General features: G+C 38.9%; 1 protein-coding gene across 2 annotated transcripts in view; it reads right to left on the bottom strand.

Moving 5' to 3' along the window:
• The window catches only part of LOC124615086 (armadillo repeat-containing protein 5-like), a 186,947-nt gene that overhangs the window by 151,724 nt on the left and 13,344 nt on the right, over positions 1-21,879 (bottom strand). For both annotated transcript variants that reach the window (XM_047143000.1, XM_047142999.1), the window contains exons 4-5: positions 12,805-12,991; positions 2,762-2,906 (exon numbers count right to left, since the gene is read on the bottom strand). In XM_047143000.1, the coding sequence (XP_046998956.1) occupies positions 2,762-2,906; positions 12,805-12,991 (332 nt within the window). The remainder of the gene's footprint in view (positions 1-2,761; positions 2,907-12,804; positions 12,992-21,879) is intronic.

The raw sequence follows: 21,879 nt of genomic DNA, 5'->3' as shown, positions 1-21,879 counted from the left end.
TAACATTCTTTTCATGAAACACTGTTGTGAAAATTTAGAGAACAGCCATTTGCAGCTGACTGCAGAATGATTTTACTGTCACCAGTGTATATTTTGCATAGGGACCACAAAGAAAAGATAAGAGAAATTAGGGCTGTTACAGAAGCATACGGACTGTTGTTTCCCCATAGCTCCATTTGTGAGCAAACCAGGAAAAGAAATGGCTAGCAGTGGTACAAGGAACCCTCTGCCACACACAATATGGTGCCTTGCAGAGAATGTATGTAGACGAAGGTGTAGGAGTAAAAGACTGCTATGACATTCAACAATGCAAGCTGACAGACTGCAACTGCCATGATAGCATTTAACCAGTCTGTAGCTCTCAGTGAAGCACTGGTGGAAATGGAACTCATCTGAAATCACTACATTTTGCTGCTAATCAAGTCAGGAATGGCATTCACTTTTCTAAAGCAGACTGAGTCACTTGTCATATGGGCAATGAAAGCCAATGGAATGCTACATTTGAATGCAGTTCGCCCCACAGCATATGGCATCAAACCATAAACACAAATATGTTTTCACCTGTCTTATTTACAAGGGACATGAAAAATGTGCATAATATGATACATGCAAATATAGATGCGAAATCTCCCTCGAAATGCAAAAATGCAAAATTACCTAATAGAGATTATGTCATGGCTACTTATATCCAAATGAACTATTTTCTCAGCGACAGTTTGAAATAACCTTATTTTCTGTGTATAAGCATCAGAAACGTAACCAATTTTTGGTTACTGATACTGCACAGCGTCTGGAAAAACAATCTGTATAACAAAGTGTTTGCAAAATAAAAATTGCACAAATGCAGTGATGTATCAGTGTGCTCAAGTCACTGGTACAAGTCAATTTTTGGCTGTACAATGTTCTATAAAAGATACCTGCCGCATAAAGCAAAGTTGGACACGGATGTTGAACCTAGTCCATTAGGAAAAAAGTACATCTGTCTGTTAGCGAAATTTCAAAGGTTACTATAAGCCCTTGTGTGGGCACTTCTGTCTTTTAACGTGGCACTTTTAGGTGGCTGTGGCTGCATCAAATACCAGTAAAAGTTGTGTCTGAACCACCTCGTTTAAGACAACTGCCAACAATCAAGCAAATGCGTAGCATCTATTACCCAATGCTTTGTGTAGTGTGTTGCTCATTTTCTTTTCGTATTTTGAAGTGAGTGAAATGAGTAGTTCTGATACATCGCAAAGTTGATTTACAATTTTCAAAACACTGGGAGGGACTGGCAATCCCTCTGACCATGCATCAATCCTGCTTTCACAGATACACAGAAAACAGGTGCAGGCTGCTGCCTTACAAGACGGAGGTGGTACTTGTTGCCCAACATCTCTCCTCCCCCTCTGGTGGTCTTACTTTCGGTTTATAGTGTCCATGCTATGCACTACATTGACAAGAAAAACAAACGCCTCAACGTATTTTAACCACACCAAAATGTTTTCCATAATAGGCAAATAGGGTTATTTTTGTTTCGACTTTTACCCTAAGTGCCTAATTGGTTTAACCTGTAGTGACAAGTAAGAGTCGCATGACTAGGAATGCCCACAAAATGTCAAAATTAATATTTAGTAGATGTCGTAATTATCGAATTGTGTGGGTAAAGAAAAATAATGTTAGAGAGAAGTACTCAGCTCACTGGCAGGAAAATGCTTCTCGACAGGAACATCCGTTTGTTGAAAGCTTAAAAGCAGCCAAAATAAGAAAGTAAAGATCATTTTGCAAAAAATCTGTTGAAAATTTTGCAAACATGAACATTCCAGTTAAAAAGCTCCACAATCACCAATTTTTTTAAATGTCAATTTCAAAGCAGTAAAACTTTGTCTTCAGGCACATAGTGTAGTAACCTTTTAAATTTGAATTTCGCCAAAATTGGATACTTTAGTGCCAATTCAAATTCAGTCACAAGCTGGTACTGTGGCTACGAGAAATACTGGAATGTATTTGTCTTTATGTACTACTTTGTTTGAGTGCTGTTTCCTGACTAAGTTCAACATAACACTGCTTTCTCTAGTCCCACATGGGAAGGTACTGCTGGGTCTGTATGTAAAAAATCTGTCTGCAGCTCAACCACTTATTGTTGGTACAACACTCAGTAAATACTTTGATTTTGAACTGGGCTACTCTTTACATATGCTGTAGTTTTGTTTGTGTGTTTGTCGCTTATAGGTATATTTGTGCTTTGTACGTATATAGACAACATTTTTACTCAGTATAAAGCTGACAAAACATGTATTGTTGTAAAATGACAAACAAAACAATGTACTACCCCTGTTACTGGTTGGCTGATTTGGGAGAGGGGACTAAACAGTGAGGTCATCGGTCCCACTGGATTAGGGAAGGATGGATAAGGAAATTGGCCATGCTCTTTCAAAGGAACCATCCCAGCATTTGCCTGAAATGATTTAGGTAAATCACGGAAAACCTAAATCAGGATGGACGGATGCAGGTATGAACCGTCATCCTCCCGAATATGAGTCCAGTATGCTAACCACTGCACCACCTCGTTCAGTCTCCAATTTCTACTGCCACTGCTACAAAGATATATTTTAGGGGAACAAATGTACTTTGCCAAGATGTTTCACTGCACTACAGCTTTAGCAATAATTAGACAGTCATATAAGCATTCTACACTGGTACTTGTAGTTGCAATGGAAACACAATATTTTCTATCAAAGTCTGCACAAAATGTCTTAATTAAAAAGATACATGTATCACTAACCTCTGAGCATTTGCTATTGGTTCTGTCCCACGATGCAAGGCACTTAAAAGAACAGCAAGTCCTCCAGCATGTCGAATCTTAGCACGGTTTACAGATTCACGAGTCAGAAGGCACAAGGCATTAAAGGCAGTCTGGTAAAGCAGATCTGAAATTATCACAAGAAACATATATTTTTTGTGCTCACATTCAGAAGTCACAGAAAAATTCAATATACACACATCCTCACAGCAATAATGACAGAGCAGCATCCTGTCACCAATGAGGTTATTAGGGATGGATCAAAAGCTTGAATAGGGGAAGGATAAGGATGGAAATCAGCCTGTCCCCATTTGGCTTAGTCTGTGTTAACAACAGTTTATTTTATAAAACTGAAAGTCAGAATCACTGGCCTAACCAACTCAGCACAGCTACCTACCTTCAGCCAAGGTTGTGTCTTCTATCCCAGTGGCTAGTGACATCATTCCTTTGCCATCAGCCATGCCATCCGTCTCAGGAATCAAATTAAGTTTTATATAATTTTAAGTTTTCTGATGGCCTATTATAATGAAAAATCAGTGCATCCAAATGACATTTGAAGTCCCTCACAAACTGCCAGTTCTGTTCTTGAGTAAATCATGTTTATAATGCACAGTTACTATAAATGATTCATTCATTTTCAGGGATCTATATTTTCCAACATATTACATGTACAATTATGACTGATGCATGAATAGAACTGTAAACTCACCAAGTTTGCAATTTGCATTCTACAAATGTTCTGTGAGTACCCCTGTGGTCACATGAAACGTGTTCAAGTGGTAGTCAAGTTCAGTCCATATCTTTGAAGCAAGATCGTGTCAACGATTATCACAACAGCATTGATGCATTCACTGGGCTGTTCCAGTGTTCTTGGCAGCAGGGGTACATAAACACAATCCTTAATGTACCTCCAATGAAGAAGGTTACAAAGTGTTAGATCAGGTGACCTGGTGGGTCAAGGGAACAGCACCATACCACCTTCAGCACTTTGCCATATCTATGGATGCACGAGTCCAACATTTTGGCAGTGAAAAACAATTATGTTCCAATGAAGGGTACCCCGTCATGTTGTACAGTGAAATTCTTGCAATCAGTAGTAAGTTGTGGAAACAACTAAACTACAACATACCAAACTATGAGACCTGTCACATAATTCTCACAGATGAATAATGGCCCATACAGCTTTGTCTGACACTGCACAGACACCATTAACCTTCAGTGAATCTTGTTCATGGGGCACAATTACATGAGGATTTCCAGTGGTTCACACTCTCTTGCTGGGGTGATTAACCTTTCCAGCAAGATCAAAGATTGCTTCATCACTGAATATCATCATGGAGGGGAAATGTTCATCCTCAAGTCCTGCATTGTGATTCAAAATTGAAGGCACCAGCCATAATCTTACAGTTTTAATTGTTGCATGAGCTGCAGACAGTATGATTTGAAATGTCACCATCGCAAAAGGTTCCACACAGTTTGCTATGGTATTTCAAGTTTTTGGCTTGCATGGATCATTGATTTTTTGGAGTCTGTATGAAGCTTCCCCTCACCTTCTCCACAGTTACATCTGGCACATTTGGTTGGCCAATACTTTTCCATTTACAGAGACAACCAGTGTCCCTAAACGGTCAATACCAACACACAATGTTCTGTTTACATGGCATTGTTTCCTTTGATTCTTTCTGACTGCAGATAAACATCTAACATATTCCAACACACATAAAACTCTCTTCTTGCTTTGTTATTCCACTGCAATCGTTAATGCCAATTGGTGAGTACAATGCAAACTTGGTGAGCTTCTGTTTCTATTCACGTATCAGTCAGATTTGTACACGTAATACTTTGGCAAATTTAGGGCTTTGAAAACAAATGAATTATTTATAATATTTCTATATATTGACTGGGCTGGGTGGAAAAGGGTGGAAGTGCTAAAAACATCATCATCATCATCATCATCATCATCATCATCATCATCACCACCACCACCACCACCACCACCACCATCGCCATTACCATTACCACATCTTCTACACTTTTTAGACCCTAGTTGGCTCTGGTCAGAACACAATCCTCTCATTTTTTCCTGTCCTTCTACCATGTTTCTCTTTTTGCCCTGTAGCAGTCTTTTCCTCACTTTACCACGCATTCCGTCACTCCAATGACCCATCGATCTCTTGATCTTTTTCTAGGTCTCTTGCCTTCTATTGGCACTTCAGGAGCCTGTCTCAGTACGCTGCCATTGCTCAATCTTTTTAATTTAGTCTCTTTTGCAGTCTCTGGCATGGATTTTTCTTTCAAAATTTCTCTCGCCCTCTCTTCATTACTCTATAAATTCTACTTCTGCTAGTTTAACTTCACAAAAATCTAACATCTTTTTTTCCTTCCTTGTTTTCTTTCTCTCACCCTCTGATTACCAATACTTCCTCAAACCCTTCTCTTTCCTCAACCAAGTGTGCATGTAAGTCCTCAGTATTACAATCTTCTGTCCAATAGCTGACTCTGCATTACCTCTTCAAAGTCTTCCTCCTCTTCAGCATACACTTAGAGTATGTCCTTATCCTTCCCTTTCACTCTCACTCTGACCTTCACCATCTTATTGCTTATTCCCTTCACCTTCTCATTCAACCCTCCTCTCATAGCTATTGCCGCTACCCATCTTCTTTCTTCCTCATTCTCACTCCAGTACAGCGTATACCCACACCTCAATTCCCCACTTCCTTTATCCTCCCACCTGGTTTCTGATGATACTAGAATGCCCAATCTCTTCCTATTCATTGAGTCCATTGTTTCTTTCACCTACCTTCCATATCAGTGTATGTCTGTCCAATATGCCAAATCTTAGTCCTTGGGAATAGCTAGATGATCGTCAATTATTTGCGGTCTTAAAAAATTATTGTATTCTGCAGCACTACCCCCACCAGGTAATCCACCCTTCCATCACAGTAGCACATCAGTGTGCCTACACCAATGGAAGATCAAGACTGATAAAGACTTCGGCAACTGTCACCACATACCACCAGCAACGACCATACTATTTCAGAACATCTCAACACGCACGCCAATTTTGCACAGTAATGACATCACACCATCTGCAGAGCCAAGGGCGGCGGATTCAGTATAGTAATCCGCACAGCTTTGTAACTTGCAAGTCAGCAACAGTGCATGAGTGGAGTTCATCATCAATGGAGCCAAGGGTCCGAAGTTCCTTGGCAACTAGCAGTTTATCATCAGTCAATTGGAGCCTTTCATCACCAGTTCTTGGTCAGAGGGCATCAGCTATCCAGGCAGTGACACTCTGTAGAGAGCTGCTACCAGTCTGAAGTCTGCTGCCCAATAATAAACAGCCCACATGGAAAGGTACCACCACAGTCTTAGCAGCGATGTGGTAAAAGACTGTCTCTAGAGAGGTGTTTACTGTAGGAAGTGATGGTTCATTTATGGCACTTAGTTCTCAGTCTGGGCAGAGTCGTGTGTGTTTATTATGAACTAGAACTACATTTTGTGGGTGTTGCAATAAATAAATGTTCATGTGCTGGAACAAATTATTTGTGTGTTGCAGTGTTGCAGAACCCATACAACAGGGATGCAGTGATATGGCTTAACGAATCAACGCAGCACTCACAGTAAACCAGTTGCTGGTCTGGAAACGGAAAGTGCACTCACAGGCAGCCACTGAAGAGAGCATACATCAGCAGAAACTGAGTGGATCACACCAACATAGCATTTCCAGTTTCGATGATGCACAGACAGTAAATTTCCTTTGTTTTTCTGTTTTACAGTGTTCAAGACAGAGAGCTTGGTGGACTTTGAGATCGTTCTGTTCTGAACCATGGCATTTGCAAATTTTCTTGTTGGAAAATTCTTATGGGGCATTTTCTAGTTCAAATTTTCTTGTTAAAACATTGTTGTTGGACATTCTTATTGTTGGAACTTTTGGTAGTGCCTTATCTTATTATGCTCTCAAGTTGGGCAAGAACAATTAATAACCCGCTGATAATACATTCAAGATGGCACAGAAAGCTGATTTTGTGTTGTCAATAATAAACCTATTTCAGTCCATTAATGCTACTATGGTGTTGGGCGTTGCCTAGGAAAAGTTGCTACAACGGTTGGAGGAACGGGAAGTGGATACCACCTGCATTCCACCCATTTGACCAAGTAACGAACAGAGGACCAACTACATAGACAGGCTAGAGCAACAGTTTACAGCCTTATTATCAAATGCTCGGCTCTAGACTATAGTTCAGTGCAGCAAATCTTTCCTGTGAGTTGGAGTATACAGAAGTAAAGGACTAATTAGGATATTTTGAGAACAGGATTCTAGCAGGAGCAGTACATCATAAATTTTACAGTACATGTAAGAAACCAGCATAATCAATTAAGCAATGAGATGACTTGCTACAAAGTCTCACTCAGGATTGTAAATTCAAGACCAAAAACCAGGACTGTAATCTTTCTTATGTGAGTACAGTGGTTAGGAATATCCTTACTGTTCATACGCCAGATGCAGGACTGTGCACAATGATCTTATTCACTTGATTAATCCAACATTGGTGAAGTGTTTTTCAGTTATTCGAGTAACTGAACACACTAAGATAACAGAGCAAGCTCTCAAACATAGAGGAATTGAGGCTTTCCAGACATATTTCCATAGTTGTGGCACATTTTTCAATCACAACGGTCAACATAATATTAAAACCTGTCATGGATCTAAGGACAGTTCCACACCTCCAAACAGGGTCAAATTAAGTTGTTCCATTAAGTGATGGTTTTAAAATAACAACCACCTGAAATGTTTATACTGTTGAACAGAAGATCATAAGGCAGAAGTTTGTTTACGGAAACGACACCATCAAGTACTCTGCTTTCACCAGTAATGCCCAGTGTATAGTGGATGAGTAAGAATCTGGTATTCACTATTTTCAAAATAAAATTTATAGTATTCTTTCTTAAGGTGACAAAGCAATGTTGGTAGACGTTGAGCTCAATGGTTGCAACATGAAATTTCAACTTGGCACTGGGTCCTAAAGAACTACCATAAATAGAGCTAAATACACAGGGTGAATGTAAAGTCTGGGAACACTTTCAATTATTTATTGCACAAGAACTAAACATTGTACAGATGTCATACATATAGCTTTTTGAAGAGAAACTCTGAAAGTTTTTTTACAAACATTCGTTATGCGAACCATGAGTGACCCACGAGACATCAATATGGTAATCGAATTCTTGCCATACCTGTCCCAGCATGGCATAGTCGACTGTGGCAGTTGCTTCCTGTATTCTCTCCTGGAGCTCTGCTACATCACATGGTAGAGACGGTACATACACCAGATCTTTAATGTGTCCCCCTCAGATAAAAGTCACACGGAGTGAGATCTGGTGATTGGGGAGGCCATTTCACGAAGCAGCTGTCCCCTTCTGCAGCACAGCCAATCCATTGATGTGGCAGCTCCATTTTCAGGTACCCACAAACTTCACGATGAAAATGGGGTGGAGCCCCATCCTCCTGAAAGATGAACGGAGAGTCCGATTGCATTTGAGGCATCAGCCATTGGTGCAACATGTCGAAGCATCCAGTGACAGTGCTCTCAGCGAGGAAGAATGGCCCGTACAGTTTTTGACATGACAAGGCACAAAAAACATTTACCTTTGGGGAATCACGCTCAAATTGAATACATTCGTATGGATGCTTTGATCCCAGATTCGACAATTGTGCCTGTTCACTTTCCCATTAGCGTGAAAAGTGGCTTCGTTGCCAAAAATTCAGCTATCATCAATGCCATCCCCACCCTCATTCAATTGTTGCAACTGCAAACAAAACTCAAAACACTTGTCTTTGTCATCATCTTTATGCCTCTGCACCTAGCTCCAATTCGAATGGTTTCATTGACAGCTTCTGTCGCAGGACTTTCCACACTGTCACTGGAGCCATTTCGAGCCATTTCTAGTTCACAGGATGCACGATGCACTAATTTCTTTGGACTCCTTACGAATGTCTCCTGTACGTGTTCCACATTCGCTTCACTCACAGTGCGATGTCTGCTTCTCTTTGCTGGGCACAAGCAACTGTCTTAATGAATTTGTTGTGCCAGTGGTAAATGGCCTTCCTTGTTGGTGGCTTCTTACCATACTTGGTACTAAACATCTGTTGAACAGCTGTACCACACTTGTTTTTGTCGAACTCCAACACACAGAAACCTCGCTCCGCACCGGCACTTGCCATGTTTTTGATTAGCGCTGACTATCAGCTAATTATCAAACTATGTTGTGGCGGTATACATGAAAAAAACTTTCAGAATTTCTCTTCAAAATGGCATATGTATGATATCTGTACAATGTTTGGTTCTTGTGCAATAAATAATTGAAAGTGTTCCCAGACTTCATGTACACCCTGCACTTTTATTGCTGCCCCACAGTTATTCAATTTTCATGGCAAGTTAACAAGTTACAGCAACCAGACCATTCAAATTAAAGGTTGCCCAAACATGAAGAACAAAAAAGTGCAGGCTCTGCTTCTAGTATCGCAATCATGTACAGCAGCTAACCTCAAGGGATTGGATCTCTTCCATTAGCTGAGCTTCACAGTTCAAGATACAAGTCACAGTTGAGAGAATGTGGAGTGCACTGCCATGCTCTTCTTTGCCTGGGCCTGGAGTAATGAAGCTCTGGAGATGGCTATACCTTGACTACACCAGACCCTTTCTGGGGACAAACTGGCTACATTGTCAGGATGAACAATACAGGAACACCTCAAACAGTCCGGGCTCTGGAACTAATTTTCACTGTGGATAGTCTCCCTACAGCCATTGATGCAGATAATGGCATCCAGTTGACTAGTGAAGAGGTTGAGTCTTTTTGCATGACCCATGGGATATAGCACCCTCACAGCTCATCATCTCAACCAGAGCCAAACGGGGTCACTGAATGCTTTGTCCAGACTTTCAAGGAGAAAATGAAGAAGGCTGACTACTCACTAGAGGATGATTTACTAATGTTTCTTCCTTCTTTGAGTAGCTTGACCCACAAGGACGGATCTCCAGCAGCCATTTTGCGCTGCCAGAAGAGGATGACCCTTCTGTCCCTCACAGTGCCCTGCCAACAGGGCAATACCCCATCACCAGAGGATTCAAAAAAAGAAAACGGCATTTCGAGATTGATGTCACGGTCTGATATTAAGAGGTACACTGCGGAAATAAGGAATTTTATCTGGGGGCAGTGTTTTGTCATTTGGGAAGCACACAAAGGAAACTTGCTCATCAGCCCTGACTGCACTTCAATACATGTCTCCCTTCTAGAAACTTGTTCATCAGCCCTGACTGACAGAGAACTTATGTTTCTTTATACCGGGTGATCAAAAAGTCAGTATACATTTGAAAACTGAATAAATCACGGAATAATGTAGATAGAGAGGTACAAATTGACACACATGCATGGAATGACATGGGGTTTTATTAGAACCAAAAAAATACAAAAGCTCAAAAAGTGTCCAACAGATGGTGCTTCATCTGATCAGAATAGCAATAATTAGCATAACAAAGTAAGACAAAGCAAAGATGATGTTCTTTACAGGAAATGCTCAATATGTCCACCATCATTACTCAACAATAGCTGTAGTCAAGGAATAATGTTGTGAACAGCACTGTAAAGCATGTCTGGAATTGTGGTGAGGCATTGGCATCGGATGTTGTCTTTCAGCATCCCTAAAGATGTCAGTCAATCACGATACACTTGCGACTTCAGGTAACCCCAAAGCCAATAATCGCACGGACTGAGGTCTGGGGACCTGGGAGGCCAAGCATGACGAAAGTGGCAGCTGAGCACACGGTCATCACCAAACGACGAGCGCAAAAGTGAAAAATCTGCTGAAGAAGTCCAAGACTTCAAATCAAAAAGTCAAATCAAACCAATAAATACAAAATGAGGCTGAAGTATTGTAAGATAGCAGCTCTATCAAAAGCATAATAAGTAGAAGAGGTTAGGCATCGCAGTATCTATCTAGTGTAGAATGTGTAACAAAATCTCAACTCCAGTTATAAATTCAGTGTCACTCACATACTGACTGCTGATGATGACATTCTGAAAAGTTGTAAAGTCACTGACAGTTTCTGTCATAAAAAATGTTCTACTCACCTGAAGGAACTGTGTCTAGTACAGAAAAACCTTCGACGATATTAAAACTCAAACTAACAAATTCTTCAGACGGCCTGACAAGCAATTTAACAATCTTATCTGACTCAATGGCTAGGTGGACAAATGCCAGGCTGCAAATGCAAAGGTTCAGCATTCAACCTACAATTGTTCCTACGATTTTTTTCTGTCACATTACGTTTCATTCACTTATGGCAACAATTTGCTTATGACCAATGGCTCAGAATCTATATTAAATTTTAAATATTTCTATAACTGGCTTGATAAGTCAATACAAAGGTTGGAGGAAGGCATGATCATACCACATCCCTCACCTAGTAAGGCAATGAGGCGTTCAAACCAATCTTTGTATAGAGGACAGCTTTACCTTATGTTATTAACAGCCACGCGGTTCCCACAAATGTCGATAATAAACTCAGTAGAGCAATACCATCTCTGACATCGCTTTAAAAACTCAGTTTGTAAGTGAAGCATAATAGCATTACCTGATCTGTACCGAATGAAAATTTAAGAGACTTTATTTTTCATCAATAATGTAAAGAGAACCCTGGCCACAATGCCATTGTTAAGACACTGTGGTCTAGGAGTTACCACCTTTGGCAATTAATCCACATGTCTTGCACACAATCCCATTGATTGCTCCCGCCTGACACTCAATTACTTGAAATCTCTCTTGCTATGTTGATCTGCACATGGGATAGCTGGTGTACCTAATAAAATACTTTTCCTCCCAAATGTTACTTATGATTGATAATAAGAGTGAATTCAGAATCAATTGTGACATTTGCAAGCATAATACTAGAGCTACAAAAGAAATCCTTATAAATGGTGTCTCTCTGTCTGGGGTTCATAACAGAGTACTGTATTTTGGTGCAGACATGTTTAAAAGTTTTATGGAAGAAATCAGTCAGGAAATTAGAAATAATGAGATATTCAAAAATCACTTCTTCCACAATTTATTACAATATGTGGACTTGGGGATGAAATTGCAGTTAACACTAACATTCATATTAATCCTCCTATGACCAGAAGTTTTTGGGTTACTGAGTACCACTGGGGTCAGAAATACCCCAAGTAATTTACATGGGATTCATTGGTAACACTTCAATACCCCAAGTAATTTAATGGGATATATTGGCAGTACTTCAACCAATTAACATAAAAACAAACATAAGAGCCATCATTCTCTTTTCATAGTTGTTACATTCAAGAAACAAAAAGAATTTTTAATGTGTTGTAAATATAAAACTGAACAAAATATCATTGAATACAACTGATTCAGAGGGAGAAAGTCATTTATTTTGAAAATAATAGTTTCAAAAACAAAGGATTTCCAATGCACTTATCGGGTCATATTGATTACAGTGGTATCATGAGAGTTAAACAAGTTTCAACTTTTCCAGCATAAGGCATTTGATACTGCTCTGGGTACATGTATATAGCCAGTTTGTTTGAAGTTCTAGATAAAAACAGCAGTTGAGCTGTGTAAAACGGCGTATTTTTTTCTATGTAGCTGCTTTTTCCTGATGTACACAAATACATATAATATAATCTAAAAGCAGCCCACATACTTATCAAAGTTGAGTAAATTAGCACTATCCACAATTTGTTGTTAATATATTTAACAGAAGCAGCCCATTGGAGTGGCTGCTCCTGCCTGTTGAAGACCATGATGTGTAAGCAAATTAATGAAATTCATTTAAAATAACAATATGAGTGTCCTGAGTTACAATTGTTGTTATATGTCTCCAAGAGATCGCAGCTGTGTGTCTTAATGGTTAATGGTTCTTCCAACACACCCTCACCCTAGCATTGTTCACTAAGGTAATGTTTCTATCACATATTACAAAATAAAAAATTAGAAAAACACTCACCTGTGTATGATATACTGGGATCCATTAGGGCATCTAAGAGTATTTCAACAGTTCCAGCATTTCCCAATTCAGGCCGATGACTTTCTATGTGACACAAGTTCAAAACCGTACTAAGAACTGATTCTCGTAGAGTCGGATCTGCTGCCAGTGGTAACAGAGATGTGAATTTGGAGGATCCTGCATGTACCTACATAATAAAGAATTTGGAATACTTTAATATTTATAAAGTCAATAAATGTATTGAATACTTTATCTGTGTGTAACAACTAAAAGCATCTCCACCACTAAATATGAATGATACATACCAAATACCTACATGCTAACCAGTATTAAATTAAAAGCCCCTTATGAGGGGTTGGACGTCAAATGGGCCAACTTGAAGAAGGAGAGAAGAATCTCTGTTACTTATGAAGAAAACTGTACCTATAGCAACAAATGCAGCCAATAGTAAGTGAAAAAATGATGAATTTCACATGTAAAAAAAATTATTTTGTTATGTTTTTGAACTTCCACTGCAATGAGTGTGAATCCTGAATCCTTCCTGGTCATTCTGACAAAGTTTTATGAATTTACTTGTAAAAGTATAGACAGTGGAAATTAAAATGTCCTGTGATGCCTCTCCTGCTCCAAGTCGGCCCATTTGATTGATTTATTTATTTATTTATTTATTTATTGTTCCGTGGGACCAAATTAAGGAGAAGTCTCCATGGTCATGGAACAAGTCAATACAAGAAATTATAACACGATATTAGAAACAGATAAAATGAAATATAAAAAAACATATTCAGGTGACAAGTCGTAAGTTTAAATAAAGAAAATCAACAATGTAACACTGGAATTTGCTTAATTTTTTTAGCTCTTCCAGGAGCTCCTCGACAGAATAGAGGGAGTGAGCCATGAGGAAACTCTTCAGTTTAGACTTAAAAGAGTTTGGGGTACTGCTAAGATTTTTGAGTTCTTGTGGTAGCTTATTGAAAATGGATGCAGAAGAATACTGCACTCCTTTCTGCACAAGAGTCAAGGAAGTGCATTCCACATGCAGATTGGATTTCTGCCTAGTATTAACTGAATGAAAGCTGCTAACTATTGGGAATAGGCTAATATTGCTAACAACAAACGACATTAAAGAAAATATATACTGTGAGGGCAATGTCAGAATTCCCAGACTATTGAATAGGGGTCAACAAGAGGTTCTCGAACTTACACCACATATAGGTCGAACAGCCTGTTTTTGAGCCAAAAATACCCTTTTTGAATCAGAAGAATTACCCCAAAAAATAATACCATACGACATAAGTGTATGAAAATATGCGAAGTAGACTACTTTTCGTGTTGAAGTGTCACTTATTTCAGATACTGTTCTAATGGTAAATAAAGCAGCATTTAGTTTCTGAACAAGATCCTGGACATGGGCTTTCCACAACAGCTTACTATCTATCCGAACACCAAGGAACTTTCACTGTTCCGTCTCACTTATAATATGCCCATTCTCTCTGATCAAAATATTGGTTCTTGTTGAATTGTGAGTTAGAAACTGTAAAAACTGAGTCTTACTGTGATTTAGCATCAAATTATTTTCCACAAGCCACGAACTTATTTCATGAACTACATTATTTGACTGTTTCAATATTACACACAAGATCCTTCACTACCAAGCTGGTGTCATCAGCAAACAGAAATATTTTTGAATCACCTGTAATACTAGAAGGCATATCATTCATATAAAAAAGAAACAGCAGCGGCCCCAGCACCGACCCTTGGGGAACGCCCCACTTAACAGTGCCCCATTGGGACTGAACATCACTACCACTCTCAATATTGCGGAGAATTATCTTCTGCTTTCTGTTCTTAAAGTAAGAGGCGAACCAATTGTAAGCTATTCCCCTTACTCCATAATGGTCCAGCTTCTGCAGTAATATTTTGTGGTCAAAACAGTCAAAAGCCTTCATTAAATCAAAGAAAACACCTAGCGTCTGCAACCTTTTATTTAATCTGTCCAAAACCTCACAGAGAAAATAGAATATAGCATTTTCAGTTGTTAAACCATTTCTAAAACCAAACTGAACATTTGACAGCAAGTTATGTGAATTTAAATGCTCCAGTAACCTTGTATATACAACCTTCTCTATAACTTTAGCAAACACCGACGGCATAGAAATAGGTCTAAAATTGTCAACATTATCAATGTCTCCCTTTTTATAAAGTGACTTCACTACCGAGTACTTTAATCGGTAAGGAAACCGACTACTCCCAAATGAAAAGTTACAGATATGGCTAAGTACTGGGCTAACATATGTAGACCAATACTTCAGTATTCTGCTAGATACCCCGTCATATCCATGAGAGTTCTTGGCCTTTAGTGATTTAATTATTAACTCAATCTCCCTCTTGTCAGTATCATGGAGGAGCATTTCAGGTAACAGCCTCGGAACACTTTTTTCTAAGAGCGCTATATGATTCCCTGTTGGGACTAGGTTTCTATTTAGTTCACCTGCTATATTCAGAAAGTGATTATTAACTACTGTACATATATGCGACTTATCAGTAACACGGAAATTCCCACTACGCACTGATTCTATATCCTTGACCTGTCTCTGCAGACCAGCCACTTCCTTTACGACTGACCGTATGGTTTTAATTTTATCCTGAGACTTAGCTATTCTATCTGCATACTTTTTGCCTTCCTAATAACATTTTAAGCACCTTACAATACTGTTTGTAATGGGCTGCTGCATTTAGATTTTGACTGTTTCTAACATTTTGATATAATTGCCACTTTGTTCTACAAGATATTCTTATCCCTCTAGTCAGCCACCCAGGCTGCCTGTTTGTGCTAGCACCCTGTTTTGAACGTTCTAATGGAAAGCAACTTTCAAAGAGCACGAGAAAAGTCTTGAGAAAAGCATTATATTTATCGTCTACTGTATCAGCGCTATAAACATCTTGCCGCTCTTGTTCCTTGATAAGGTTTACAAAGGTCTCTACAGCAACTGGATCAGCTTTCCTAAACAGCTGATGACTATATTTAACACGTGTTGCAGCACAAAAATCTTTTAGAGTTAAAATTTGTGCACCATGATCTGAAAGGCCATTCACCTTTTTGCTAACAGAATGCCCTTCTAGTAATTAGGAATGAACAAAAATATTGTCTATGGTTGTTCTACTGTTCCCTTGCACTCTCGTTGGAAAGAATACGGTTTGCATAAGATTATATGAATTAAGGAGGCCTACCAGCATCCTCTTCCTTGCACAATCACTTATACAATTAATATTGAAGTCACCACATATAACTAACTTTTTATATTTCCTATAAAGTGAACCAAGAACCTCCTCTAGCTTTAGCAAAAATGTTGTGAAATCGGAGTCTGGGGACCTATAAATAACAACAGTTAGAAATTTAGCTCCATTAAATTTAACCACACCTGCACAACATTCAAACACCTTTTCAGTGCAGTACTTTGACACATCAATTGACTCAAGTGGGATGCCGTTTTTCACATACATGGCTAGTCCCCCACACCGCAAAGAGCTCCTCGAAAAGCTGCCAGCCAACCTGTATCCTGGTAAAGGATGCCTCTGAATTATCTCCTTATTTAAGAAGTGTTCAGATATACCAATAATTTCAGAGTCAACATCTATAAGCAGTTCACTAACTTTATCTCTAATACCTTGTATATTTTGATGAAATATACTAATTCCCTCATTACTCGGATACCTAAGCTTTGTCAAAAGTGGTTCCTTTGTTAGAGAGACTTCCCTTAAGCAGGAATGCCTATCAGCTGACTTCAATCTAAAAAAGGTGCAGCTCTAACACCCACTACTGCAGGAATTTTCCCATGAGTGATCCCACCAACCCCACCTATGCTGTCACCTATAAGCTTTGCCAACCTCCCCTTCCCATAACTGTTGAGATTCAGGCCATGTCTAGTGAAACCCGTCCTGCTGATAGACTCCACCAACACCACTGAAATGTGACCCATGCTTTCTGTCATCAGCGCACCCCCAAGTCTCATGTTATTACGCCTGACGGCTGTATTAAGATGAGGCCGATCGTGACGCTGAAACAGTTCCACCCATGCTTTCTGTCATCAGCGTACCCCCAAGTCTCATGTTATTACGCCTGACGGCTGTATTAAGATGAGGCCGATCGTGGCGCTGAAACAGTTCCACGAAATGCACATTCGTGTTGCCAGTCTGAGTGGCTATCTTTTCCAGGTCACCATCTATGTCATACTCCCCATCCCTATCAATACTATTACCAGCCCCACCCACAATCACTACCTGATCCTCTTTAGTAAAATCCCTACATAACCCCCCTATGTTAACAGTCACCTGAGCCAATCCTGCATTAGGCTTCACAATGCTGGTGACCTAGTACTCACTCCCCAGCACTTCCTGCAACTGCTGGCCTACACCTCTGCCATGAGAACTACCTAACAGCAGAACCTTCTTCTTCCTCTTCAACTTTGCAACTGTTCTAGCCATCTACAGCTACTAGAGATTCCTCTCCACTAGACTCTGACAGTTGGTCATATCTATTGTAAACACCAATAGTAAAACTATCTGAAAATCTTCTTCTCCTAGCAGATCTCTTGCCAACAGCCAGCTCCCATTCCCCAACCCCCTTCTCCCTCCTCATCCTATCTAGCTCCTCCTGTGCGTTTTTCAACTGCACCTGAAGGGCACAGATCTTACGCTCCTGCTCCTCTATCAACTTACTCTTGCTCCATAACCTGCAGTTCTACACCCCCCCACCCCGCAAAGACAGAGAGGGGCTGCCACATGATATTCAACTGTTGGGAGAATTGTATTTCTTATTCTTTTTTTAAATATGGAGAAATAAAAGAGATAGTGAAATGTCTGATTGTCTGAGTATATGACACTCATCTTCATCTCAGTTTCACACAACTTACTTATCTCATCACATTAACAATGGTTTCACTGTCCATTTAATTGACACATGGCTGCTCCAGTCCTCAAAATTTATTACTTCTATCACAAAAAATGTATTCTTACAATTAATCAGTATTCTTCCTTTAAAAGTTTTTTATAATTTTAGCTGCGATTCAGACCTATAATTAATTTGAATGTCTACCATTTTCCTGTTGTGAATTCTTTCTTTGATCATGTTGACAGAAAATGATCCCACGGAGTATTTGAAGTTTGCATGACTTAAACTTACTGCTGAATATACAAAGTAAATGAAACACATTGATACCTATAGAGGATATTATGTTTCTCTGTACGAAACACAAGTTTGTTCTAAATGTGATGTGTGGGATTAGTAAAAGTAGCAGATGGTGGATGAAAAAATATTCTATATAAATTTCACAATTATTTCCTAAATATGATGTCCAACACCAGAACATAAAAGGAATTCTCAACAGAGAAAAATTTTTAAGAATGCCAAGTAAAGTGTTTTATGTTACATTTACGGCTAGCACAACAAGAAATTCTCAGCTAGTCATGCTTCAAAGAAAACTCATTCTCCAAAATCTGGTGGACAATAATTATTCATATATTGTATACGAGTATTTAACATTAATGCTGTACAATTACACAACTGTCTTTACTATACATCAACATAAAATCATTCTCGTATTTTCACAATTAAAATATTACAAAGATTATGTGGAGCTAATTTCAATATTTAAATTAATTTTAAGTGATTAGTTAAAACAGAATAGAGAAAAGAAACATTTTGACAGCCTCAATGGGAAAAATTTGCTGCACTGCATTCACGAGTACAATGTTCTAATTTAATAAATCATCATACCTTACTGCAAAATTTCAATTTTCCAGAGAAGAAACAATTTTCCGTATGTGTCATTATGCAGACTGTAGTAGTGATTCGAGAATTTCTGTGTAAATTCTAGAACCACTAGCCTTCAACCGACTCGAACACACGATATTCTAGATACAGGTGTGGGGTGGTAAAATCCTACCTACTGTGCATCACATGTTTGTGTGTGCAGGTTTAAAACCAGTCGCACGAAGAAAGTAGACGCAGCAGTCGAACGGCACCGACAGATACCTGTCGGACAATCCATAGATGTGTCAGTGAGTGTGTAAGAAAGAACCATGGGACCTATATGCAGCTCTGTACTCATTGTGTCACTGACTATTGTTGTGTGAAACAAGAACAGTTGAAAAAGTACTCTTGTAGACTCTTGACTCAGCCTTGTGAGAGGCAAGACGTCTTTTCAGTCTCTTTTTTCTGAAAGTCATGGTGTCCAAGCAGACTTTCTTTCGAAAGTAAATCAATTTGTTTCTAGCAGACGACTGTACGAGAGACTTACTGAAGTTACATATTATGTTGAAAGTGAGAATTTTTATTGTGCTTGAAAGTCAAATACATCATTGACTGATGAAATGTAAAGTTTGTATGGCTACTTATTTCACTAACAGAAAGAGGCTTGAAAGTTCCTGTACCTAGCGTTATTTGACAGAGAAGAAGTCAAGAGAGTTTCCAGCAGCCGGCTATCCAGTAGAGAAGAGTGGCTGCAAAGCCCAAGTAAGTCATCTCGTAAAGAAGTGGAATGTGGTTTGGGGAAATAAATCAGTATAACCCAGACCCACACTCACACTTTAAGTCGTCAAAACGTTAGAAGACATATAAAAAATGAAAACTAAAAAGTAAATTATTTATTTTAAGCAATTCCAAGTTAGATGTTCATTTGTTTTACAAACGTGTGAAAAAATGTATAACACTCTGCCTGTCATTGCAACATTTTTTTTTTTTTAAGAGTAAAGACAGCAAAATAAATATGAATTATAACACTCTGCCTGTCATTGCAACATTTTTTTTTTTTTAAGAGTAAAGACAGCAAAATAAATATGAATTAACTTGTGAAATAAAAACTGTTGCAACCTAAAAATGTGTCTGGTTTAATTATACTTCATGTTAAACATAAAGAATAATCTCCCTCAATTGATTACCCCAATGTGATAGAGACATAAGAATGTTGCATCTTCAAAAGGCGAACTGAACAAGGTCAGTGCAAAATTGCTTCTACTTTGGGTTGAAAAACCAAATATGTGATTCTGCCAAGATGAAGCACATTTCATATCTTCAGCACAACTACTGAAACTATGGTGTTTAATTATTTACTAGCACACTGGAGCCATGATTTGTTGAAAATATCTGGGGTGTAGTTGCCAGTTCTGGGTCAAGTAAATATTGCTTAGCTAAGGAGAGCCTCCTAACAGTGTTCCTGGAAACGGCAGTTAGGCTATCTAAAGCCAACTCAACTGCTGTTAAAAATGAAAGGTTATGCAGGAATAACATTAGTGAAAAATGTTCCCCTTCACTCTGCCCACCCCTCCTATATCCATCTCAACCTGTTCCCAGATATGCTCATCGGATGGCGTAGGCCTTGCAATGCAGCTCAGTGATAAAAATAAATTCATTGCATGCGAAACAGTTCAATGAAGTAAGCCAATACTACTCCCACAAAATACTTGTGATACAGGGCAGGCTGCACAGCAGGGGCTTGAAACTAATTTCTTTGTGCTGATGTACAGGCCACCTTGCAATAAAGCGTGCCATTACTACTCCAACACAACATCATATCATACTGTGTAGTGTATATGTTGCGGCCCAGAAAACCATTTCTTGGTCCAGACATGTAGTAGATTGATTTGGCCGGTCAATACTGTTCTCACACTAACATGTCTGTCATGCAGGGCAGTCTATATGGCAGCTGCTGAAAACACTTTTACCCATAGCTAAACTCCTATTGGAGCTAGGAGGTTATATAAACCCCATGGTGCTGATACTCAGCATCCCTTCTGTTTCTGTGCCAAATTTGGTTGAAGTCAATCAAGGAGTTTGGTAGCAGATCACAGACATGCAAACATACACACATACATTCTGCTTTATAGACATAACAGATTCATCCAGCGATCATCTGACAATGATATTGGATTTGTCATCATATTACAATGAAAAAAAAATAGCTTAAAAAATACACACATATTCCAAATTAATAATTGCTTTAAGATGATAGGATAGACGGTTGTTTGGCTAGACAAATTTTATGGCCATATTCACAGTATTTTAACAATTTATGAAGAATTAAATAAATTATAACTTGTGGCAGATCATATGAAGGAAATGTTATCAATTAATGAAAACATCAACCCCATTACAAAAGTTGTCATGAGCTGTAGAGTCTATGTTATAGTTACACAGAAGGTGCATGCAAACAGATGAACTAGGACATCAGCAGAGAAAAACAGGACTCTAAGATGACCATGTTCCTGTAAGAGGAGCAGAAGATGATCATGATATAATAACAAAGGCAAGTATTGCTACTACCACTTTCATTTTGATCCATATAGCACACCAGAAAAACATATTCAGCTTGGTGAATGGCAAAATCGGAGAAACTAGAATAGGCAGACACATAATATTATGCCCCAGATGTTGTTACAGGCTGTCAGTATCATTTGTTTGCTAAGGACTACAACTCAGAGTTAATAGTTTTTCGTGTACAATGGAGCAGAGGTCTCTACCTACCAGCAACAAAAACTGACAAAATAGAAGCAGCTGAATATTAACAGTTTGCAGTGAATGGTTCTCAAATTCTAATCTACGGCTCAAAATTGCCGAATGTTGACCTCACATTAGGACACAACTTTCAATGTTCATTTACTTCACAGGCGCTTCAAAAGACATATTGGGCACCAGCTTCGTTCATTGTTTTCACCTTGTGGTTGATGTCAAATCGAGAGATTGATAACAACATTCAGTTCAAACAAAAGGGAAATGTAACATGTACTGAAGCAAATGATAAAGCTAGTTACCTTCAAATCTCCTGTAAATTTTCAGAATATTTCTTCGGTTAACAAAACCATGCGTCATACTAAAAGGAGAAATAAAACCTCATGTTCAGTGTCCAGTTCAGAAGAACAGCACTTGGAAAGTATAACCACACTTTTTGAACATCTTGATAAGTATGGTCTGATGATTAATCTTTGAACGTCTATGTTTGGTACTCAGAAAAGAACTCTTTGGGCTGCATAATTATGCCAGAAGGTACCAAACCAGACTTGGAGACAGTAACAGCCATT

Source organism: Schistocerca americana, chromosome 1 (assembly GCF_021461395.2).
Source record: "Schistocerca americana isolate TAMUIC-IGC-003095 chromosome 1, iqSchAmer2.1, whole genome shotgun sequence".
Classification (NCBI taxonomy): Eukaryota; Metazoa; Arthropoda; class Insecta; order Orthoptera; family Acrididae; genus Schistocerca; species Schistocerca americana.
The sequence above is the reverse complement of the archived record's forward strand: the minus strand, read 5'-3'. Positions and strand labels throughout refer to the sequence as shown.